At 35.8% G+C, this 20,340-nt stretch overlaps 1 protein-coding gene across 2 annotated transcripts in view; it reads left to right on the top strand.

Moving 5' to 3' along the window:
* The window catches only part of ADAMTS6 (ADAM metallopeptidase with thrombospondin type 1 motif 6), a 290,690-nt gene that overhangs the window by 206,222 nt on the left and 64,128 nt on the right, over nt 1-20,340 (top strand). For both annotated transcript variants that reach the window (XM_057307195.1, XM_026498893.4), the window contains one exon: nt 16,284-16,386. In XM_057307195.1, the coding sequence (XP_057163178.1) occupies nt 16,284-16,386 (103 nt within the window). The remainder of the gene's footprint in view (nt 1-16,283; nt 16,387-20,340) is intronic.

Genomic DNA, 20,340 nt, shown 5'->3' with positions numbered 1-20,340 from the left:
AAGTAGACTGACTTTTTAAAATATCTCATTACCTCTTTCAAATCATTCTTCCTCCCTCTTATCTAAAAACCACACCTTTTTTTTTATGTACAGTTCGATGATTCATTAGTTGCGTATAACACCCAGTGCACCATGCAATACGTGCCCTCCTTACCACCCATCACTAGCCTATCCCATTCCCCCACGCCCCTCCCCTCTGAGGCCCTCAGTTTGTTTCTCAGAGTCCATAGTCTCTCATGCTTCATTCCCCCTTCTGATTACCCCCCCTTTCTTTATCCCTTTCTTCTCCTACCGACCTCCCTAGTTCTTATGTTCCATAGATGAGAGAAATCATATGATAATTGTCTTTCTCTGCTTGACCTATTTCACTTAGCATTATCTCCTCCAGTGCCGTCCATGTTGCAGCAAATGTTGAGAAATCATTCTTTTTGATAGCTGAGTAATATTCCATTGTATATATGGACCACATCTTCTTAATCCAGTCATCTGTTGAAGGGCATCTTGGCTCCTTTCACGATTTAGCTATTGTGGACAATGCTGCTATGAACATTGGGGTGCATATGGCCCTTCTCTTCACTACGTTTGTATCTTTGGGGTAAACACCCAGTAGTGCAATGGCTGGATCATAGGGTAGCTCAATTTTTAACTTTTTAAGGGACCTCCACACTGTTTTCCAGAGTGGCTGTACCAACTTGCATTCCCACCAACAATATAGGAGGGATCCCCTTTCTCCACATCCTCTCCAACAATTGTTTAAAAACCACACCTTTTAATTTCATGTCATCAGACTGTTACACAGCATTCCTCACCATCATGCTCTCCAAAGCTATTCCTATCTTAATTCTTGGTTATTTCATAAATATATAGATATTTTTCCAATATCTTCTCTTCTGGATTTTTCCATAAACATACAAACATATTGTTATTTCTCCTATCTTAAAAAAAAAACAAAACACCTGCTAGTTCTTTTCCCCTTTTTTCTTCCCTCTGAAACAAAATTCCTCAAAAAAGTTGTATACTTCCATATCTAGTTTCTCTTCTATTTTTTCCCTAAAATTGTTCCTGTCAGATTTTTGCCACCATCATTCTACTAAAAATGCTCTTGACAAGTCACAGATGACTTCCATGTTTCTAAATCCAATAGTCAGTTCTGAGTGTTCATTTTACTTGATAGTCGGTAGGCTTCCATATCATACAACTTTTTGGTTGTCCTTTTTTACTGCTACTTGTTTTTTCTCATTCTCCTTTGCTGATTCCTTCCTACTCTTTTTCTCTTACTTCTTAGAGTGTCCAGGACCTAGTCCTTGCCGTTTTTTGTTTGTACTAGTAGTATTCATTTCTTTGTTGATCTCATCTGGTTTCATTGCTTTCGATAACATTCATATGCCATTTGATGCCCAAATTTATGTTTTTAACCCAGATTTCTTTCATGGATTCGAGACTCATATCTTACCATTGATTAGACTTTTAATAGACCTCTGATATTTAACATGTCCAAATGTTATCTCAAAAACATTTCCATATACCTGTACCTCCCACAGTTTTTCCCATCTCATATGTCAACTCCATCTGCTTCAGGACAAAAACCCTTGAGTCATTCTTGATTCCATTCTCTCACAGCTCATATCCAATCCCTCAGGAAATCCCACTGGCTTTCACTTCAAGATATATCCTAGATCTGCTACTTCTCACTGCCTCTACTGCTACTACTCTGTTCTTCACTGACTTAGTCTGAAGAGCTTTTTCAGTGGATTTCCCATTACTACTCTTGCTCCCTACAGTTCTCAATAATAGGAGGCAGAGTGAGTCAGATTATATACTTTACTCAAAACCTTTCAGTGGCTCCATTTTACTTTAATCCAAGTTCCTTAGAAAGGCCTGCTAAGACTATACAGTCTAGCCCTCCATTACTTTTCTGAACTAATCTCTTACTATTTCCTCCTCAATAACCCTGCTCCAGCCACACGGGCCTCCTTCCTTGTACTTACCAGGCATGCTCCCACTTTAGGGCTTTTGTATTGCCCGTTTCCTTTACCTTATATACTCTTCTTCCAAAATATCTACATTACTTACTCTCTTACCTCACCTTTATTCAACTGTCACCTTCTCAGTGAGGCCTAGCCTGAATACTGTATTTAAAATTGCAACCTTCCCTACTCCCTACAGCCCTGAGACTCCCAATCTTCCTTATCCTGCTCTATTTCCCCCCGTACATACTTCTAATATCCTCTGTAACTTATTGATCATATTTACTTCTATGTTACATTTGCATCCTGAAGTAATAACATGTAGCTTTAATTACAACGATCGTTTCAAGCTACCAGCATTATTTAGACATTCACTCAACAAACCATTGTGTGCCTACTGTATATCAGACTGTTCTAGAGCGAGAAAGACAATTTCTGCTCTCAAGAATCTTATAATTTCCTGGGAAATCAGTTAAGTGCAGAAAATCACCACTCAGAGTGATTAATGTATGATATGATAGAATAAGTATGGGATGCTATAAAAGCACATAAAATGGGCACATAGCCTAATTAAGGATTTAGGGATTTCTTCCCATAGAAAGATAAAGATATGAAGGGCAAATAGGAGCTGACCAGAAAAGAAGAAAGCGACAATGAAAGCATTTTAGGTAGAGAGAAAATTAAGTGCAAGGCTTATAGGTTAAACAGCATGATCTTTACCTGGAGGCAGTAAAACACCATTCAAAAACTTAGCCTCAGATTTATACTTTATGTGAGAATGGGTTGGGGAAGGTGGGACTGCAACAGAACAATAAACAGGTCAGAAAGAATTTAAGCATACTGGTGGGAATGACTGAAGTGCTGAGCCATGCACTATGCACTGGGAATGACAGTGAAGTCTAAAGAGGGCTAAGAGGAGAAAATTAAGGGCCTAACTTCAAAAATCTATAAAAATTGAAGAACCAATGTAGTAGGAGAAACAGAGTGAGGGAGATAGAAGATGTGGGGATCAGAGAATGGAAAGCACTTGAATTTCATATATAACAAGTGAGACTATTCTCGATGATGACAAATCTGCAGTGTGGTCAAGGGAATGCATGCCTAGCTTTGGGCAGAGATGAAGGAGTTCAAGGATCTGCAAGGCTGGGGAGTTTGGGGAGTCTTCTATGCAGATGTTGAGGTCACTCAGGATGATGTTAAAACCTGGACTTTGAGACAGGTGTCAGACCCTCTAATAAATGAGAGAAAATGAACATGATGAGTTTAGTAGGAATGATGAAGCCAGATAGTGATTTGGATGAATAGCATGAATTTCAGAAGACTAGAGGTTTTACACAATGGTAGAATAAATGAGTATCTACTGTATATCAGACTTTGTTAGGTAGGAGTAAGAAACCCGAACCCATGTCTCAATTCACATGTGTTTCTGTTATGTAATTGTAGGGGCAGGCATATGTTTTGACCTTAACAAAATAGGTACCATAATGTGAATAATGTATGATAAGTAAAAAAAAAAGAAAAAAATTACTAGACATATCAGGCTTGTTGCTTTTTACTCATGAACTTTGTTTTAGATGCTCAAATTGTAGAACTTGCTATTGGTGGATTGACATTTCTATTACCAGCTTTGTCTTCTGTTTCTGCTTCCAGCAAATGATACAATTAACATAACTATATCATGGAAATACAAATTTTTTTCACAAATCTAGACTCTACTAGTTCAGAATATGAGACAATTCAGTTACCACACTGAAATTTATTTTCATGCTAAGTTAATAAAACTGAGCATAAGTTTATAAGGTGAGGACATTTAAAGTATAATCTAATATATGAAAATTTAAACTTTCAGAACACATAATCTAGTTGCACTGTCCAAGAGAACTTTCTTCATTGATAGAAATGTTCTATATGTGCATTGTCCAGCCTGGTAGGCACTAGCCAAATTAGCTCTTGAGCACTTGAAGTGTAGCTAGTGTTGGGGCGCCTGGGTGGATCAGTCAGTTAAGTGTCTGACTGGATCTCACCTCAGGTCTCGATGTCATGGTCATGAATTCAAACCCTGCGTTGGGCTCCATGCTGAGTGTGGAGCCTACTTAATAATTTAAAAAAAATTTTTTTCTAATGTGCTAGTGTAAATGAAAATCAAAACTTTTAAGTTTAATTAATTTAAATTTGAATAGCAACATGTTGCTCATGGCAACCATGTTGGACAGCACCGAGCTATGCACGGAGCACAGAGTCTAGCGATGCAGTAGAAAAATAATTGTTATAAAGAACACTGTAAATATTATATATAAAATTCTCAAAGCAAATCAATCTTAGATCATTTTGGAAATAAATGTAGAATATTTCCATTTTTGGTAATGACTGAGTAAGTCATTCTGACAGAACTCTTTTTAAAAATTATTGAATAAGAATGTTTTAAAACATCACTTTAAGATCTGCAAGTAACTGACAAGATAGTGAGGGAAGTTCCTGAAGGTCAAATTCTTTGAGAAAGGGGAATTCAAAAATGTTAGTGGAGCATCAGAGCACCTAAGTTTCCTTTGCCCTGATAATATTCAGAGGAAGAGACAAGATAAACTTACTGTGTCTCTTTCCTACCTGTAAGGAAGGCTTTTCCCAAAGCTCCTCCCTTGTTCCCTTGGCCGACTTCATTCATATTTTATTGGCTTGGAGGTCACATATCCATTTTAAACCAGTCATGGGCAAAAAGAATGGGATTACCATAGTTGGTTTAGATTAATCCAAATTCGCCCCTAAAATGAGGTTAAGATCACCTTTCCTGAGAGGTAGATTCCTGGTCAAAAATCAGAATTCTGTTAGAAATAAAGTAAGAGTGATAGATCCTGGGTACACCACACATGTCTGCTCAGAGCTCTTTTAGTTCCCATCTTTACTAGTAGAAGTAGCAGCAACACAAGTAGTAGGCGTAGTAACTGCTGCTAACAATTACTGAGCATTCACTATGTACCAGACCCATTAATTTAACCATACTTTCTTCCCATTCTGAGAGTTCTCCTTCTCCTGGGCACTGAGTTGACTCGCTGAGATATTTTAAATTTTTATTCTTTCAACAAAAATCTAGAAATAATATGCTAATTTAAAGTTTTGGTATAATCTGTTCTACTACAACTTTACCTCTGCAACACAAATTAGCTCATAAGTGATTGAGACATTTTGTGCCATATTTTTTGCCGCTAAGTGATACAGCGGCTAATGTCACATTGATACAGCTGAATGGTAGAGGAAAATTGTAGTGCATATGATGACCCTTCATCCCACATTCTCCTTTTTGGCAGTTTGGCCTTATGCTCTGTCATAGAACTCCTTATCATGTGTTTCTGCCTGTTCTTTGTACATTGGCCTCTTGTCTCTATAACTCAGCATCCTCAACCCTTGCTTATTAACTTATTTCACTTTTTTGGGGGTGGGAGGGAGATAAAGTCCTATGTTTACTCCACTATTCCCTTGTTAGGAACTTGTCATGTATTTTTTAAACTGTGCTCGTATCTTATTAGAATTGTTATTGTTTTTGTTAGTGTCCTGTCTTTGATTTGTCTGCCTCTAACACATTTTTCTCGTATGCCTGTTATTTTTACTGTGTAATTTTACAGAAAGGTTTTTCAAGAATGTATGTGTTGTATTAGAGTAGAAACTCCTATATTTTAAAATCTATTCTAAAAGTTTCTATTACAAAGACTATACTATAAGATAGATAATTTAATGTTAAATCATAAAGAGTAAATCAACTGTAGTTGAGATTGAGTTATGCAAGCAAGAAAACTTCAGTATGTTCCAGTAAGCATAGAAAGGGTGTTACTATGGAAGCATTATAGGGCTATCGTGTTTATATTCTTTAAATTAACCTTGGAACTTTTTTCTAAATGTACAATTGTTTAAACATTCTTTTTTTGCCCTGTATTGCCTGGGTGTCTGTTATGTACGAGCTTCCCTAATTTAAGGGATTCAAGAATATACTTGCCTTTTTAGATCAGCCTCCAACCTTCGTGCGTTTTTAACATCGTTTTTAGTGCACATCGTATTTAGTGACACTGTAAATAATATCTAAGAGAAATTTTTACAATTAGTTAAAATCAATTTGACAAAAACTAGGAAACAATTCATAAGCATTTTTGGCTTGTCATTTGTGATCCAAGAGCTTTTCTTGAGACTTAAACAGGGAATAAGGGATAAATTCAAATGATCCTAGAAGAATTTTCAAATCATTGCACAGAATGAGATCATGTTAGGCAGTCAAATGGCAGGAGCACCCATTTATGAATCTTAGAGGTTTGCTCTATGCTATTGAATTTATGCTTAGAATGCACATTATAATAAAAAATAGAAAATCTATGGGGCTCTCGAGTGGCTCAGTTGGTTGAGTGCCCAACTCTTGATTTTGGCTCAGGTCATAATCTTAGGGTCTTGGGATCGAGTCCCATGTGGAGCCTACTTAAAATTCTCTCTCTCCATCTCCCTCTGCCCCTCCCCCCACATTCAGCCCCCTACCCCCAACATCTGCTCTTGTGAGCTCTTGCACATAGGCACATGTGCGCTCTCTCTCTCTCAAAAAAAAAAAAAAAAGAAAGAAAGAAAAAGAAAAAGAAAAAGAAAGAAGAGAAAGGAAAAGGAAAAAGAAAAGCAGAAAATCTAGGAGATGTTAGTCTGATTCACACGTGTTTGATAGAGCCTACTTAATATTCCTTTTAAGATCTTACAACCCATTCCTCATAGCCTGTCATTTTCTCAAGTGGTATAGCAGTCTTGACCTTCTCATTTCTGTAGTGGGCCAGCTAGTACTATGGATTACCACTTAGTTCTCATGTTTTTACATATCATAATTATTTATCACTATTAGTCATTACTCTCTGATTAGAGTTGAATTAACTTCATTAAAATCATAATTGAAAAATAGAATAAATTAGAAAATCCCAAGGAAAAGGAAAATAATAAGTTGGGATCAGTACCTTAAAATATGTACCATAAGTTCCTTCTGCATATTAAGATTGGTCACACATTTTACTCTGAGTTTCTTAGAGGCCTGGGTAAACAAGCAAACACTATCAGTTCTAAGTTTCATAATGTCTAATAGCCACGACAAAAGGAGATATATCACAAAGGACCACTTTATATTTTGAAGTTTTGATACTCCTACAGGGCTCTCCACACTGGTGAATCAGATTGAAATTTGCAAGGCACACAGACTTTTTTTGCTTAAGTTAGAGGAAAATTAAAACTGGGAAACTGTAGGCCAAATAGTCTTAAAAAGTGGCTAGCACAAAAGCAAGACAGCCACACCTCCCCAGTGCTGATTTAATTCCCACCACAGGCATTTGAAGGATAGAGGAGTGGTAGAAAGACAAGGACTCTCCAGTAGTAAGGGAACAATGTTCCCTTTATTTCCTGTCCCATTTACCCCAGTTGGAAAGAAAAAGATCCCCAGAGATAGAAGAGGCAACTTATAAAGAAAAAAATCTCAATCTTTAAAAATTTAAAAATAGGTCAGAAAATTGTATCCAGCTGTAAAATTGGCCTGACCAGTCTCAAGAGCAACCTAATCAGCCTAGAGGCCAGAGGTATTCACACGTTAGACTCTGAAGCTGATTATCTGCATTAGGATGTATTAGACAGGCAGTTTGTTCCCAAGATCATCATTGGTCACCCCAGAAGCCTTCAGAAGCAACTAGACAAGGACTCTTTCTTTAATACCCATATGATGGTCTCTAGGACAGAATAGCATGTAAAGACAATAGCTACAGCAGGAACAAATTAAAATGATTTTCATCTTGAAGCTACTGAGAAACCAGGAGCTCTTATTATAGGTACAGAGTAGAATCGGATGAAGTTGGGTCTCACCATTAAAGTAGCAACTACAATAGAATATTTGGGATCATAAGCTAATCTAATAGATAATAGACATGGCTCTTGTGATACTTTGGTTTGAAGATCAGAATTTTATGGAGGTCATAATGCCATAAAAAGGGACCTTTCTACCTTTCCAAAAAGAATTTCCTATTTTTGCTTAGCTACTCTCCAAAACCAAAGGAAAAAAAAAAATCCTTGTTTTTCCTGTTGTATGTTATTTGTGATTTGTGTGTCGGCTTGATAATGTGACTAGTGTGGGGTGACCAGATCAGATGGAGGCTAAGAGCGCTGGTAGTCAAGGAATTCACACAAGGCAGAACAAAGGAGGTAGAAGTTTTTTGAATATACCACAAGGGAGAGGTGGGCAGGACAGCAAAGCAGACTGTCTGCCAAGAGGCAGTGGGGGGGGTTGTAGTTAAAGAGGGAAGGTGAGGAGGTATGGCAACGTATGGAATTTTCCTTTTTTGGTGCCCGTGGTCTGGGTGTAAGTAACCCATGGGTCAGCTAAGGCTTTTATGGATATTTGGAAGTGGGTTGCCTAATGGGCTGTTTGTATTCAGCCTGGGGGTTGGGGGTCACTGTGCGCCCTTCTACATTACTCAGGCTTCCATTGTTCAAGTTGGTTGCCTAAAAGCAACCTCTTCAACTAGGGTAAAGCTTCTAGTGAAATACCTAAACTTCACTCAGGCTGGGATGGAGAGTCATATTTGTCTTGCATCTTAAACATCCGCATTTCCTCCTTTATCTTATACATCAAAACTATTTAAAAAACTGTGGACTCAGAAGGGTTTCTAGGTCATCTGTGGTCTGTTCAAAAAACTAAGCATAGGTTGTGTAGTACCTAGGTATTTTCTCAGTCAGCTTTTCTAGAGGGGCATGCTATTCTGCAATTTTTTTCTTCTTCAGGACGTTGCTTTGGTTGTGGAGAAGTATAGCCTATATTTCAAAGTAGGATTGTAGTGGAAAAAGTATGGATTTTGGATTCAAATTGACTTAAATTGAATGCTGACTGTAAACCTTGTTGCTAGTTGGTCTTGGCAAAATACCTAATCTCACTAAACTTCAGGGAACTCCTATGTAGAGTATAATTATATCCAACTTTCAGGGTTGTTTGAAAATCAAAAGAAGGAACACATGTAGAACATCCAGTGCTACTTCCTAATACTTAATCTGTACTCAATACAGTGTAGTTAATATTACAGACATTTTTGTTTCAAAGCGGATTACAAAGATTACAAAGTACTTTCATACATAATCTCATTATATCTTCAAATCACTTTTATAAAGAGGAAGAACGAGTATTTTTTTAAAAGTATTTTAAAATGAGGACTTAAAGCTAAGCAATAGGCTAGTATCATGGAAGGGATGAGTCAGGCTCAGGATTTCTGAGTACTGATTTAGTGCTCTTTTAATAGAGGAGCCCTTGGGAGGTGGGTGTGGCAAGGTAAGCTTCTCTGAAAGAGTTTGGTCACCTTTGACATTGTCTTACTTCCAGTCTAACCTTACCCTGCAGCAGAACCAGATAGCTGAGAACATTCTGAAACTACAGACCTTGCCCCCAGGGAGAGGTGTGGGGTAAGTGATAACAAGGTACAGAGTTGATCCATTAACAGTGTTATAACCGCGTCCCAAGTTATAATTAGAAAACAGATATGTATCAAACACTGGATTTTTTATGAATATTATATATAATATTTATTATATTATTATGGCAAAAAAGTAACAGGATCAAGTGTTATTAATCTTCTTTAGGTTAGTACAAACTGGTGTGCATCGTGTTTTGAAAAATAAGGACTAGCTTTTAAGCACAGAATAGAACTTGCTTGTTCATTTTGTCCTTAAAAGGGATGTTTTAAAAATTACAAAGTGAATGTTTGTTGCTTAACATTTTCATAGGCTTAGGGGAAAGAGTTATGCTATGGATAGATAGCATTTTAGTTAAATTGAGGCTACACAGAAATAGATTTAAGTTTGAAAACTTGCACAGAAGATCATGGTATCGAATATGACAGCTAGATTGTGGTTTGCCTGGACAATGTACGTTTAGCAGGCTTTTCTTTCTTTTTCTTTAAATATTCAGAAAAACTACAAAAAAAATCAGAAACCATTTTGTAGAGAAAAGATAAGATTGAATCAAAACTGTTTGAGATGATTCATTGGACACGACATTTAACTTTAATGAGATAATCATACAATACCTGATAAATAGGAAATCAGGAATTTTGTTTGCAACTTCTAAGAGAAGGTGTGGAGACACGGACTTTGTTAGCCCTTGTGTCATTGTGTGACTTAGAAAGTGATGCCTGTTTGGGTGAACAAATAGAAATGTCCTTTCTTCACAGTCCTATGTCAAATAGGTAACTTGCTAAGCAGATCAGGGGCTGGAATTTAAATTCCATTTATGCTTCTGAAACTAATAGGGTATAGCCAGAAGAATATATTGACATCCTGAAGAGGAAGAAGAAAGTTAAATTTGGGGAGTGTTGAAGGGTGGTCTAGTGTAATAGTGAAGAAGCAAAAGTGCATTTAGTGTGGAAGCAAGAAAGGAAGAAGCAGCAGAAGGTGGAAAGTGCAAGAGAAAAGTAGTAGGAGAATAAAATGCCAGTTTTGCTCATTTGCAATTTTACCTGAGGCCGGAGGAATCCTTGTATCCTTCCAGCCTGCCTATCTCCTTTACCAAGGAGAGAGGAATGGGAAAGGGGAAAAAGAATTTTTTTTTAAATGATTTTTTATTATATTATGTTAGTCACCATACAGTACATCCCCGGTTTCCGATGTAAGGCTCGAAGGGAAAAAGAATTTTCACGCTCAGCTTTCTTCTCATACTTTATTGCACGTAAGACATAACACAGTATTTATGGAATTTTCCTCATTTGCAAGACATTTTGGGATGTATTTCTCTTGAAGTTAAGTGGCATTTTGGGTGTATTTTGCAAATGAAAGAGAGAAGGCACAAAGGGCTTCTGCGACTTGCCAAGGTCACCCTATTCTTTAGGACAAAACCAGGATTAGAAACCCAGTAATAGAAATGCCACTACAAAGTTTGTCAGCGGAAGCTGAGATTTCTTTCTATAGCAACTTTTATGCCCCAATGAATTATCCTTTTTTTTTAGACTTATGTACCAATAAAAAGTATTAAGTTTAGTCAAAAGGAGATGCTTTTAAACAGTGTATTTGGAAGCATAAGATAGTCTGTAGAATGTGCTAACATACACATCTCTATAAAAAAAATGTGCTGATAAAGATGTTGGTATTAATTTTTTTTTATTTCTTTGAAAATACTAAGATTAAAAATGCTGAGACCTGCAGCTCTGCCCTCTGGATTTATGTGGGGTCCTGCTGGTTGCTTTTTATAAGGAGAGGATGCTTGATTAGTGTTAACACTAGGAGGCTGAAAACCTGTCAGGCTTTACATAAAAAATTGGTTGCTTGTGCCATGGTGTCAGCATTTATTACCTTTAAGCAATATAAAAAGCATTACGCCTTAAACTCTCTACTATTCCTAAAAATACAAAAATAAAAATATACTTTACATAATTTTTCCTTAAGAAATTACTCTTTTCTTGGATCACTCTTATTTTTTGGAATGAGAATATACAACTCCTACTGAGTTAATTTCTAATCAACACAAATTCAGAGCATTCACTGAAGGAAACATGGAAATCAGGAAAACAGAACACTAACTGATATATTCTAGAAACAGAAAAGCGTGGGATCAAGTCTGCTAGTTTCCTTAAGCCCTTCCATCCTCCATGCTATTCTATGAACCTTCTTAACACACTCCTGTTTCAGGGCCTTTGCATTTACTGTTCACTCTTCTCACTGATGTGTAAGTCACTCCCTCAGTTTCTTTTAACTCTCTGCTCAAGGGCCACCTTATTAGAGAGAATTTCTCTGACCATACTATTCTAAAACAACTTCCCTTCTACCTCACTATCAATCCCCTAACCCTGCTTAATTTTTCTTCTTTCTCACCTCCAACTAAAATGAGTTCCTGAAAGCAGGGACCTACTCTGTTTTATTGCTTTATCTCAAGCTTACATCATATGTGACACATTTGCTGAATAGAAGAAAGACATTTAAGTCCAGTTCTTGGTGGCTGGTTTTAAGAAGACTAATGATAGGGGCGCCTGGGTAGTTCAGTCATTAAGCATCTGCCTTCGGCTCAGGGCGTGATCCCAAAGTCCTGGAATTGAGCCCCACCGCAGGCTCCTCTGCTGGGAGCCTGCTTCTTCCTCTCCCACTCCCCCTGCTTGTGTTCCCTCTCTCGCTGGCTGTCTCTATCTCTGTCAAATAAATAAATAAAATAAAATAAAAGTAAGAGGACTAATGATAAGGTTATGATGTGCCCATAGGAAAGCCATCAAGGTCTAGATAGCTTTCATTTAGGGATCAGATTGTTCAGTGTAGATCCAGAAGAAAGGAGCAAGACCCCTGGGTTATAGGGAAGACAGATTTGGTCTAAAAGTAAGAAAGAACCTGATAGTAATTGCAGCTGCCCAAAAAGTATTTGATATTTCTCTAGACGCTTGTACAGATTGCATGACCACTTTGGGGATAATTGTAGAGGAAATAGAAGCATCTTATGCACATTAGATTATATTCTAACATTTCTTAGAAGTTTGTGATTCTGTTTTGACTCAATCACTGAGTTTGGTTATTCTTCAGTGCTGCTGGTCATATGTATCTATTATGTTAACATCCTAAATCAGGGGGTTGACAAATTGCATCTCCTGGGCCAAAGTTGCCCCATCACCTCTTTTTGTAAATAAAATTTTATTGGAGCACAGACCTGACATTTCATTTACATATTGTCTATGGCTTCTTTCACACCATAATGCCACAGTTGAGGAGTTGCAACAAAGACCCAGTATGGCACACGAGGTCTAAAATATTACTATGTGGCCCTTTACCAAAAAAGTTGGCCAGCCTCTGCCCTTAACCAATAAATTGCAAAAAAATAATACATAGCAATAAATAAATCTCTATTCAGTCTCCCAAATACCTCATCAACATCATCATCATTATTATTATTTTTGATTGTTGTATCAGTAAAGTTCCAACCATAATAATAGAAACCTCTCTGGATATTTAAATAGAAGGAATTTAATGAAAAAAAATTGGTTACACAGATGATGGAAGAGGCTGACAAGCCCATAGATCAGCAACAGCAGGAGGATGCCACCACTCCTCCCAGGGAGACCAAGGGAGGAGGTAGTTTTATCAGAGTCTAGGGGCTGGAATTAACACAGCAGAAGTTAGAATCACAGGATAGGGCCAGAGGATGGAGGGATGGGGTAAGTGTGGTGCTATTACCTGAAGTTGGAGTCACAAGAGATTCTACTTCTGCCTGTGATGCTGCCTGAGGTGGAGAGAAAGAAAAAGAAATATTCTGGCTTCTCCCAGTAATGCCTTCATTGCCTGAACCATTGTCAGAAGTCAGCAGACACAGAAGCCTGGGAAATGGAGCTTGCAGAGTTTGTTCCCCTGTACCTAGACCCAACACCAGAACAGCTGCTAATAGTTATTCAGTTCTGCCCTAAGCCACATACAGAGCTAAACAGTTCACACGAATCTTCACCTAGGAGGTAAATACTAGTGTTATCCCCAGTTTATAGATGAGGCTTGGAAAATTAAGTACATTGCTAAAGGCCATGAATTAAATAAAAGACCAAGTCAGAATTCAGGTTTGTCATACTCCAGAATTTTGCTTTTAGCCCTCCTGTTTTATAAATGAGGAAAAAGTTTGGCAAAGAAAAGAACTTGCAGGTGAAATGATAGGAACTCAGGTTACTCCTATTAAGTTTTCATATATATTCACAGAGCTAAAATTTTATGCTATTACTGTAGTATTTAGAGTTCAAAGGAAACTCCCATTCAGATGAAGGAGTGTCCTTACACCCTGAAACTATCACTGAGCAACCTTCTGTAGCCAGTGTACTCGGTAAAAGGGATTATTAAACTACCTAAGAGTGTTGAAAGAGATTAAATAGATAATGCATCTATAGACTTCTGAGTAGTGTGCCACAGAGCGGGTACTTGCTAAATACCTAGTAAATGCTAAGTAGCTGTTGTCATTGTTTATAATATAATATAATATAATATAATATAATATAATATAATAACCACCTGAGTGGTTATCACAGGAAAGAGTATAGATTAGAAATTTTATGAAATGTTATCCAAGTGCTTTATTAAACTGTAATATCCTCCTGTTTTAACTTTGCCTGTATTTAGGATATTCATTACAAGATAGTCAAGAATGAGATTTTTTGTTTGCTTGTTTTTAGTGAATAGTCCTCATGATGCCTTAGTTTGTTAATTCAGGGCTTTTTTATGTTCCAGTGGTTCTCTGTGAAATGTCATCTCCTCTTATTATTTCATAAGTTTCTTTCATCTAGGATGGCCTTTTTCCAACTATTCCCAACATACGACCTTCTCCTTCCTGTACCCATGTCTTTGTCTTCCTTCTTAATAGTTTTAACCCCCTAGAAATATTTTCTCAACTAGCTCAATTCTTATAATACTTTATAATATTATAAAGGATAATTATTTATAATACTTGTAATTGCAATATACTCAAGATTTTCCTTCTCCACAATATTTCCCTAATTAATCATGTGACACATGGATCTTTTACCTTTATGCAGCACCTATAGGCCCCCTGTGCCATGCTGTTGTGTACTCACCTCCTGAGACAGTGCTGCAGTTCTCCCACTTGTCTCTGGTTTCTCGAACTAGATTGAAAGCCATGCCTGGATGAATATTTAAGTGGTTGGTGCTTTACAAATACTTAAGTATTATTTGAAAACTTGTAGTTAGAGTTCACAGTAACTGTATTTTTTAAAAAATTGATGATGTTTGCTTAAACACTAGTCTTGCTACATGGCAGAGCTGCTGACAACTTTCATCCTTGAACGGGATTCCCTGAAAATGGCTAGAATGGCTTTTCTTTGATCCAAAGATTAACACACTGTGAAACAAAACACCCCGGAGGTGTGTCTGTCTGTATGATGCACTAGGTAGCCTATGGTAAACAGTCATTTTTCATTTTTTTTAAAGACAAGTAAGAAGGATGATTTGACAAGCAGAATCATTAGGCTTGATATTGCAGTGCCGAATTTTAATGTGCAGAAGTTATTTTAAAATACAGGGCTCACAATGGAATGCAGACCTGTTGGCACTGTTTTCAGAATTTGAGGCTTTGGACTTGATATGGTAGAGATTTGAACCACAATATACAGGAAGTAATGATGACCATGCGACTATTTGCACATTGTGTTCTTTTATTTTTGTACATGCTGCAAGGGACCATTTACAATATACTGACCTCAGAAAACTGTATAAAGTAAATGTGGAGATCCAAGGGAGGGTAGTAAAAAGTCCTAGAATGATCTCTGAGAGTTTAATATACTCATCATTTATTCACAATTAGGAATTTTATCTCCTGACGTGTTTTGTTTTTCCATATGTGGGGGATTTTTTTTCTGTCAGTGTATCAAAAGCAGTGATTGTTTTAGGTGCTAGAACTGCAGAACTCTAAAAGATAAGTCAAATTAGGTCATATTGCTCAAACACTGTGAAATGTTATACTTTTAATTCTTTGTGAACTTAAAGATTGAATTTAGGATGGCCTGTGGTATTTGGAATCTAGACCTAGCTACATTGGCAAGATTTTCCTTTTTTAAAAAATTCAGGTAAAAGAAGCATTCCAAACTTTTAAAAACAAATAACCTTCTCTTCACCCTCTCAACATCCTTCTCTCCTCCCCACCCAACACATGCACATGTTTTGAACCAATTTAGGATTTTATTTTCTGTGATGTTCATAGATTAAATGTAAATCCTAGTAACTCCAAATTCCTTGAATTTGAAGGTGTTTAGACTTGAGGCCTAGCATTTGCCCAGTTCATTCCACATCTTAAAATATGGTTTTTGTCAAGGCTAGACAGTAAACAGCTATAGTAGTAGGGATCCAAACCACACTTAATAGTGCTGAATGTTGTGTTACAAACCTGCCTCTTGATTCCTTAAAATAAAGAGCTGGGAGTAGCTGTGGCAACTGGACCTTAAATAATGTTACCAAAAGAAATTTTGTGTTTTAGTTTCTTCATCTAGTTTTTATGTGTGTTCATAAGGACGTACCTGATGGATTGATTGCAAAGTGGACTGTGACATGCATCTTAATATAAAGTTATAAGGAAACTAACACTTAATTTCATATAAATTACTTCAGTTATTCATTCTGTGGCTAAGATTACAATTCAGACACATCAGTCTGAATACTGCTGTAGAACAAGTAAATGTAAAGTAAATGCCAGAATTATAACTACCGCATCAGGCAGTGGGCAAATGTGACGGGTTCAGGCAATTTTAATTTTCGGGACATTGTCCCTTAGTTTTGGTATTGTTCAACAATCATACCATTTATGATTTTATTTTATTTTAGCCATGTCCTTTGGGGGCCCGAGATTTTCGAGAGAAACAGTGTGCAGACTTTGACAATATGCCTTTCCGTGGAAAGTATTATAACTGGAAACCCTACACTGGAGGTAATGTATAACCTAGCAGAGCATTCATCATGCTTGAGAGCTTTGCAAATATAAAAGAATTTATAAATACATACAAACACACACATGCATTCATACACATACTGAAACACTAAAAATAGTGTTTGCAAATCAAAGCAGGATAATGTTTACAGTACTATAAAGTTTCCCTATAATAAAGTTTATGTTAGTAAAAATGATCAGAAATCATTTATAAAAACCTAATTCTATTTAACAAGGTACAAAAGTCCTAGAAAGGATATAATTCCAAATAATGCTTTTCAGTTCTTGAGACTTCTTTGGGGTATATGGACATTACATTATAATCATTTATAATCATTGACTGTTTGGAATTATCACCCTGAAAACAACTTATAACAATATAAATCAACTCAAAAGTGGCTAGGAAACCCTGTATTCTTTCTTGGTCAAAGGCCAAGGATCTTCCCACAGATTATTATTATTCTTTTTTAGTGTTGGGAAACAGTTTTACCCTTTAATTTGGGCATGTATCAAACACTAATTGTTCAGTAAACACCAGAAGTTTTCTTGTACTCCCAAAATACAAATTAAATTTTGTTAAAATTTTCTCATAGAGAAATTGAATGTACTTTTAAAAAACTTTTTTTGTTTGTTTTTTATTCTAATATCTTACCTTGAAAAATTTCCAACAGAGCAATATTAAAAGAATTTTACATTGATAAGAGTCTACCATTCACATTATAATATACTTTGTTACATATCTAGTCGTCTCTCTAGCCATTAATCCATTTATTTTTTAGATGCATGTCCTAGTAAATTGTAGTCATTGCTATACTTTCCTCTACATACTTCAACACGTATAACATTAACCACAGTTCAATACTTATTCATTGTTTTTGAGGTTAGACTGTGTACAGTGCAATGCACAATCTTAACTGTACTTTCCCTGAGTTTTGACACATGCATACACCTGCAAAGCCCTATTAACATATAGAACATTACCGTACCTCCAAAATTCTTATAGTCCTCACAGTCCTTCCCAGCCAATAGCTGCCTCTACCTATTTCTTTCAAGAGGCAACCACTGTTCTGATATTTTTTTCCTTGCCGTAGATTAGTTTTGCTGGTGCCAGAACTTCATCTAAGTGAAATCATGTCATATTTACTGTTTTGGGCCTAATGTTTTTGAGATTCATCCATGTTATTGCATGTATGAGTACCTTATTCCTTTTTATTGCTGAGTAGCATTCCATTGTAATAACCAGTTTGTTTCCCCATTCTGCTATTGATGGCTGGCCACTTGAGTTGTTTCTAGTTTTCAGCTGTTCTGAATAAACTGCTGTGAACATTTTTGTACAAGTCTTTTTGTGAGCATATGTTTTCATTTCTCCTGGGTAAATATTTAGGAGTGGAATTGCTGGGCAATTGTGTAGGTGTGAGTTTAGTTTTAAAAGAAATTGCCAGATGTTTTTCCAAAATAATGTACCATATTACACTCCCACCAACAACATATGAAAGTTATGTTTGTTCCACGTCCTTGCCAACTTTTGGTATTTTCAGTCTTCTGCTGGTAGGTGTATAATAATGTCTCAATGTAGTTTTAATTTGCATTTTCTGATCATTGATTATGTTGAACACATTTCTATGTGCTATTGATCATTTATAAATGCACAATGAAATGTGCACAATGTGCAAAGAAATAAAATGGTAGCAATATTATGCTAGCACTACACTGACTGAATTATTTTAAATGCACTGTCTTGGACACAGGTAGTGTAAGTTCCTCCAATTTTTATCTATTTTTCAAGAGTTCTTTGGATATTCTAAGTGCTTTGCATTTCTTTGTAAATTTTAGAATTACTGTTAATTACTACAGAAAAACATGCTGGGCTTATGATTGCTCTCTTGTTGAATCTATAGATCAATCAAAGGGGAACTGATAAATTGACAGTATTTTAATAATTGACTTCAATAGTGAATTTATGAACATGGTATATATATATAGATATCTATCTATATATATATATGTTTTCTTTAATTTCTCTCAGCTGTGTTTTGTAGTTTTAGTGTTTGGTCTTACACTTATTTTGTTAAATCTATTCCTGAGTAATTTTTTGGAAACTATTGTAAATAAAAGTTTAAAATATATCGTTTTCAATTGCTTGCTCTAGTATCTAAAACTACATAGATATTTGTATATTAAATTTGTATGCTGTGACCTTCCTAAATTTACTTAGTTGTTCTCTTAGAACAAATATTAGTCCTAATAGTTGTTTTGTAGATCACTTAGGATTTTCTTGGTAAATAGTCATGTTATCTGGAAGTAGAGACTGTTTGTATCAATTGTTATGCCTTTTGATTCATGTTCTTGCCTTAATGCACTGGATTGGCCCTTCAGTACAATTTGTTCATGTATAATTATGGTATTTTTCTTTAGTCTGTTAATATGGTGAATTGCTTGATCTATTTTATGTCAAACCAACCTTTTATTCCTAGGATAAACCCCATGTGGCAAAGATTTTTTATCTTTTTATATGTTGTTGGATTTAATTTCTAATATTTTATTAAGGATGTTTGCATCTATTTTTTTAAGGAGTACTGATTTGCAGAATTTTTTCCTGTCATTTCTTTGACAAGTTTGGGTATTAGAGTTAACTCTGGCTTCCAGAAATAGAATCCCTGTTCATTTTGGAAGAGATTGCAGGATTGGTATTATTTCTTCTTTAGAATAAATTTCACTACTGAAACCAATCAGACTTGATATTTGTGGGGAAAAAAAAAATTATTACAAATTCAACTCCGTTAGGTAAAGGGCTATTCAGATTTTTAAAATTTTTTTATGTCTTCAAGAAACTTATGTTACTCCCATATCCCATTTCTTGACAGAAAATTGATCATAACATTCACTTACTATCCTGTTTAATATCTATAGGCTCTATAGTGATATATGCTCTTTCATTTCTGATATTGATAATGCATATTTTCTCTCTTTTTCTTGATCAGTCTTGCTTGAGATTTATTAATTTTATTAATCTCTTCAAAGAATCAACTTTTGGCTTTAGTACTTTTCTCTATTACTTTTTTCTCTTTTATTAATTTTTGCTCTTATATTTATTATTTTTAAATTTGGGGTTTTTTTGCTTTTCTTCATTACCAAACTTGATTTTTAAAAAATTTCCCTTAGTTCAAAATCTTTTCTTATTTACATTGTGATTTCTTCTTTGACCCATGAGTTATTTAGAACTATGTAATTTTTATTTCCAAGTATTTGATATTTTCTAGATTTTTTGGTTATTGATTTATAATTTCTACTATGATCAGAGAATACTCTGTATGATTTAAATTTTTAAAGTTAATTGAGATTTGTTTTGTAATGCCATTTATTGTTCATGTTGATAATCTTCTATCTATACTTGAAAAGGATGTGTTTTCTGCAATTGTTGGATACAACGTTCCATAGATACCCATTGCATCAAGTTGGCTGATCGTGTTGTTTAAATCTTTTATATCTTTCTGATTTTTTTCTGCTGTAGTTCTTCTGTCAGTTACTGAGAGAAGTGTGTTAAAATCTCCAACTGTTATATGGCTTTGCTTTCTTTTTCTTCATATATTTCAAATTGCTTTTTATTAGGTACATATATGGTTAGGATTGTTTTGTCTTACTGTAGGAGGAAAATAAGTGTCTGAAATAATTTACAGATTTAATAATTAGCGTTTGGTAATTATGAGCTTAGTGAATTAACCCTAAATTCATAATAAGCTTTCACTGAAGGTAACTGGTAATGATGTGACCTTCCGTTTAGAGAATCATCTTAAATGTTTTCTCAAAATAATAGCAGTACCTCTCCCCTCTCCTGAAAACTCACTGTAGCTGAGTGGGGTGCCTGGGTGGCTCAGTTGGTTAAGTGTCTGACTCCTGATCTCAGCTTGGGTGTTGATCTCAGGGTCCTGAGTTCAAGCCCTCTTTTGTTTTTTT

This window comes from Ursus arctos, unplaced genomic scaffold (genome assembly GCF_023065955.2).
Source record: "Ursus arctos isolate Adak ecotype North America unplaced genomic scaffold, UrsArc2.0 scaffold_5, whole genome shotgun sequence".
NCBI classification, from domain to species: Eukaryota; Metazoa; Chordata; class Mammalia; order Carnivora; family Ursidae; genus Ursus; species Ursus arctos.
This window is presented reverse-complemented; position numbering and strand designations above follow the sequence as displayed.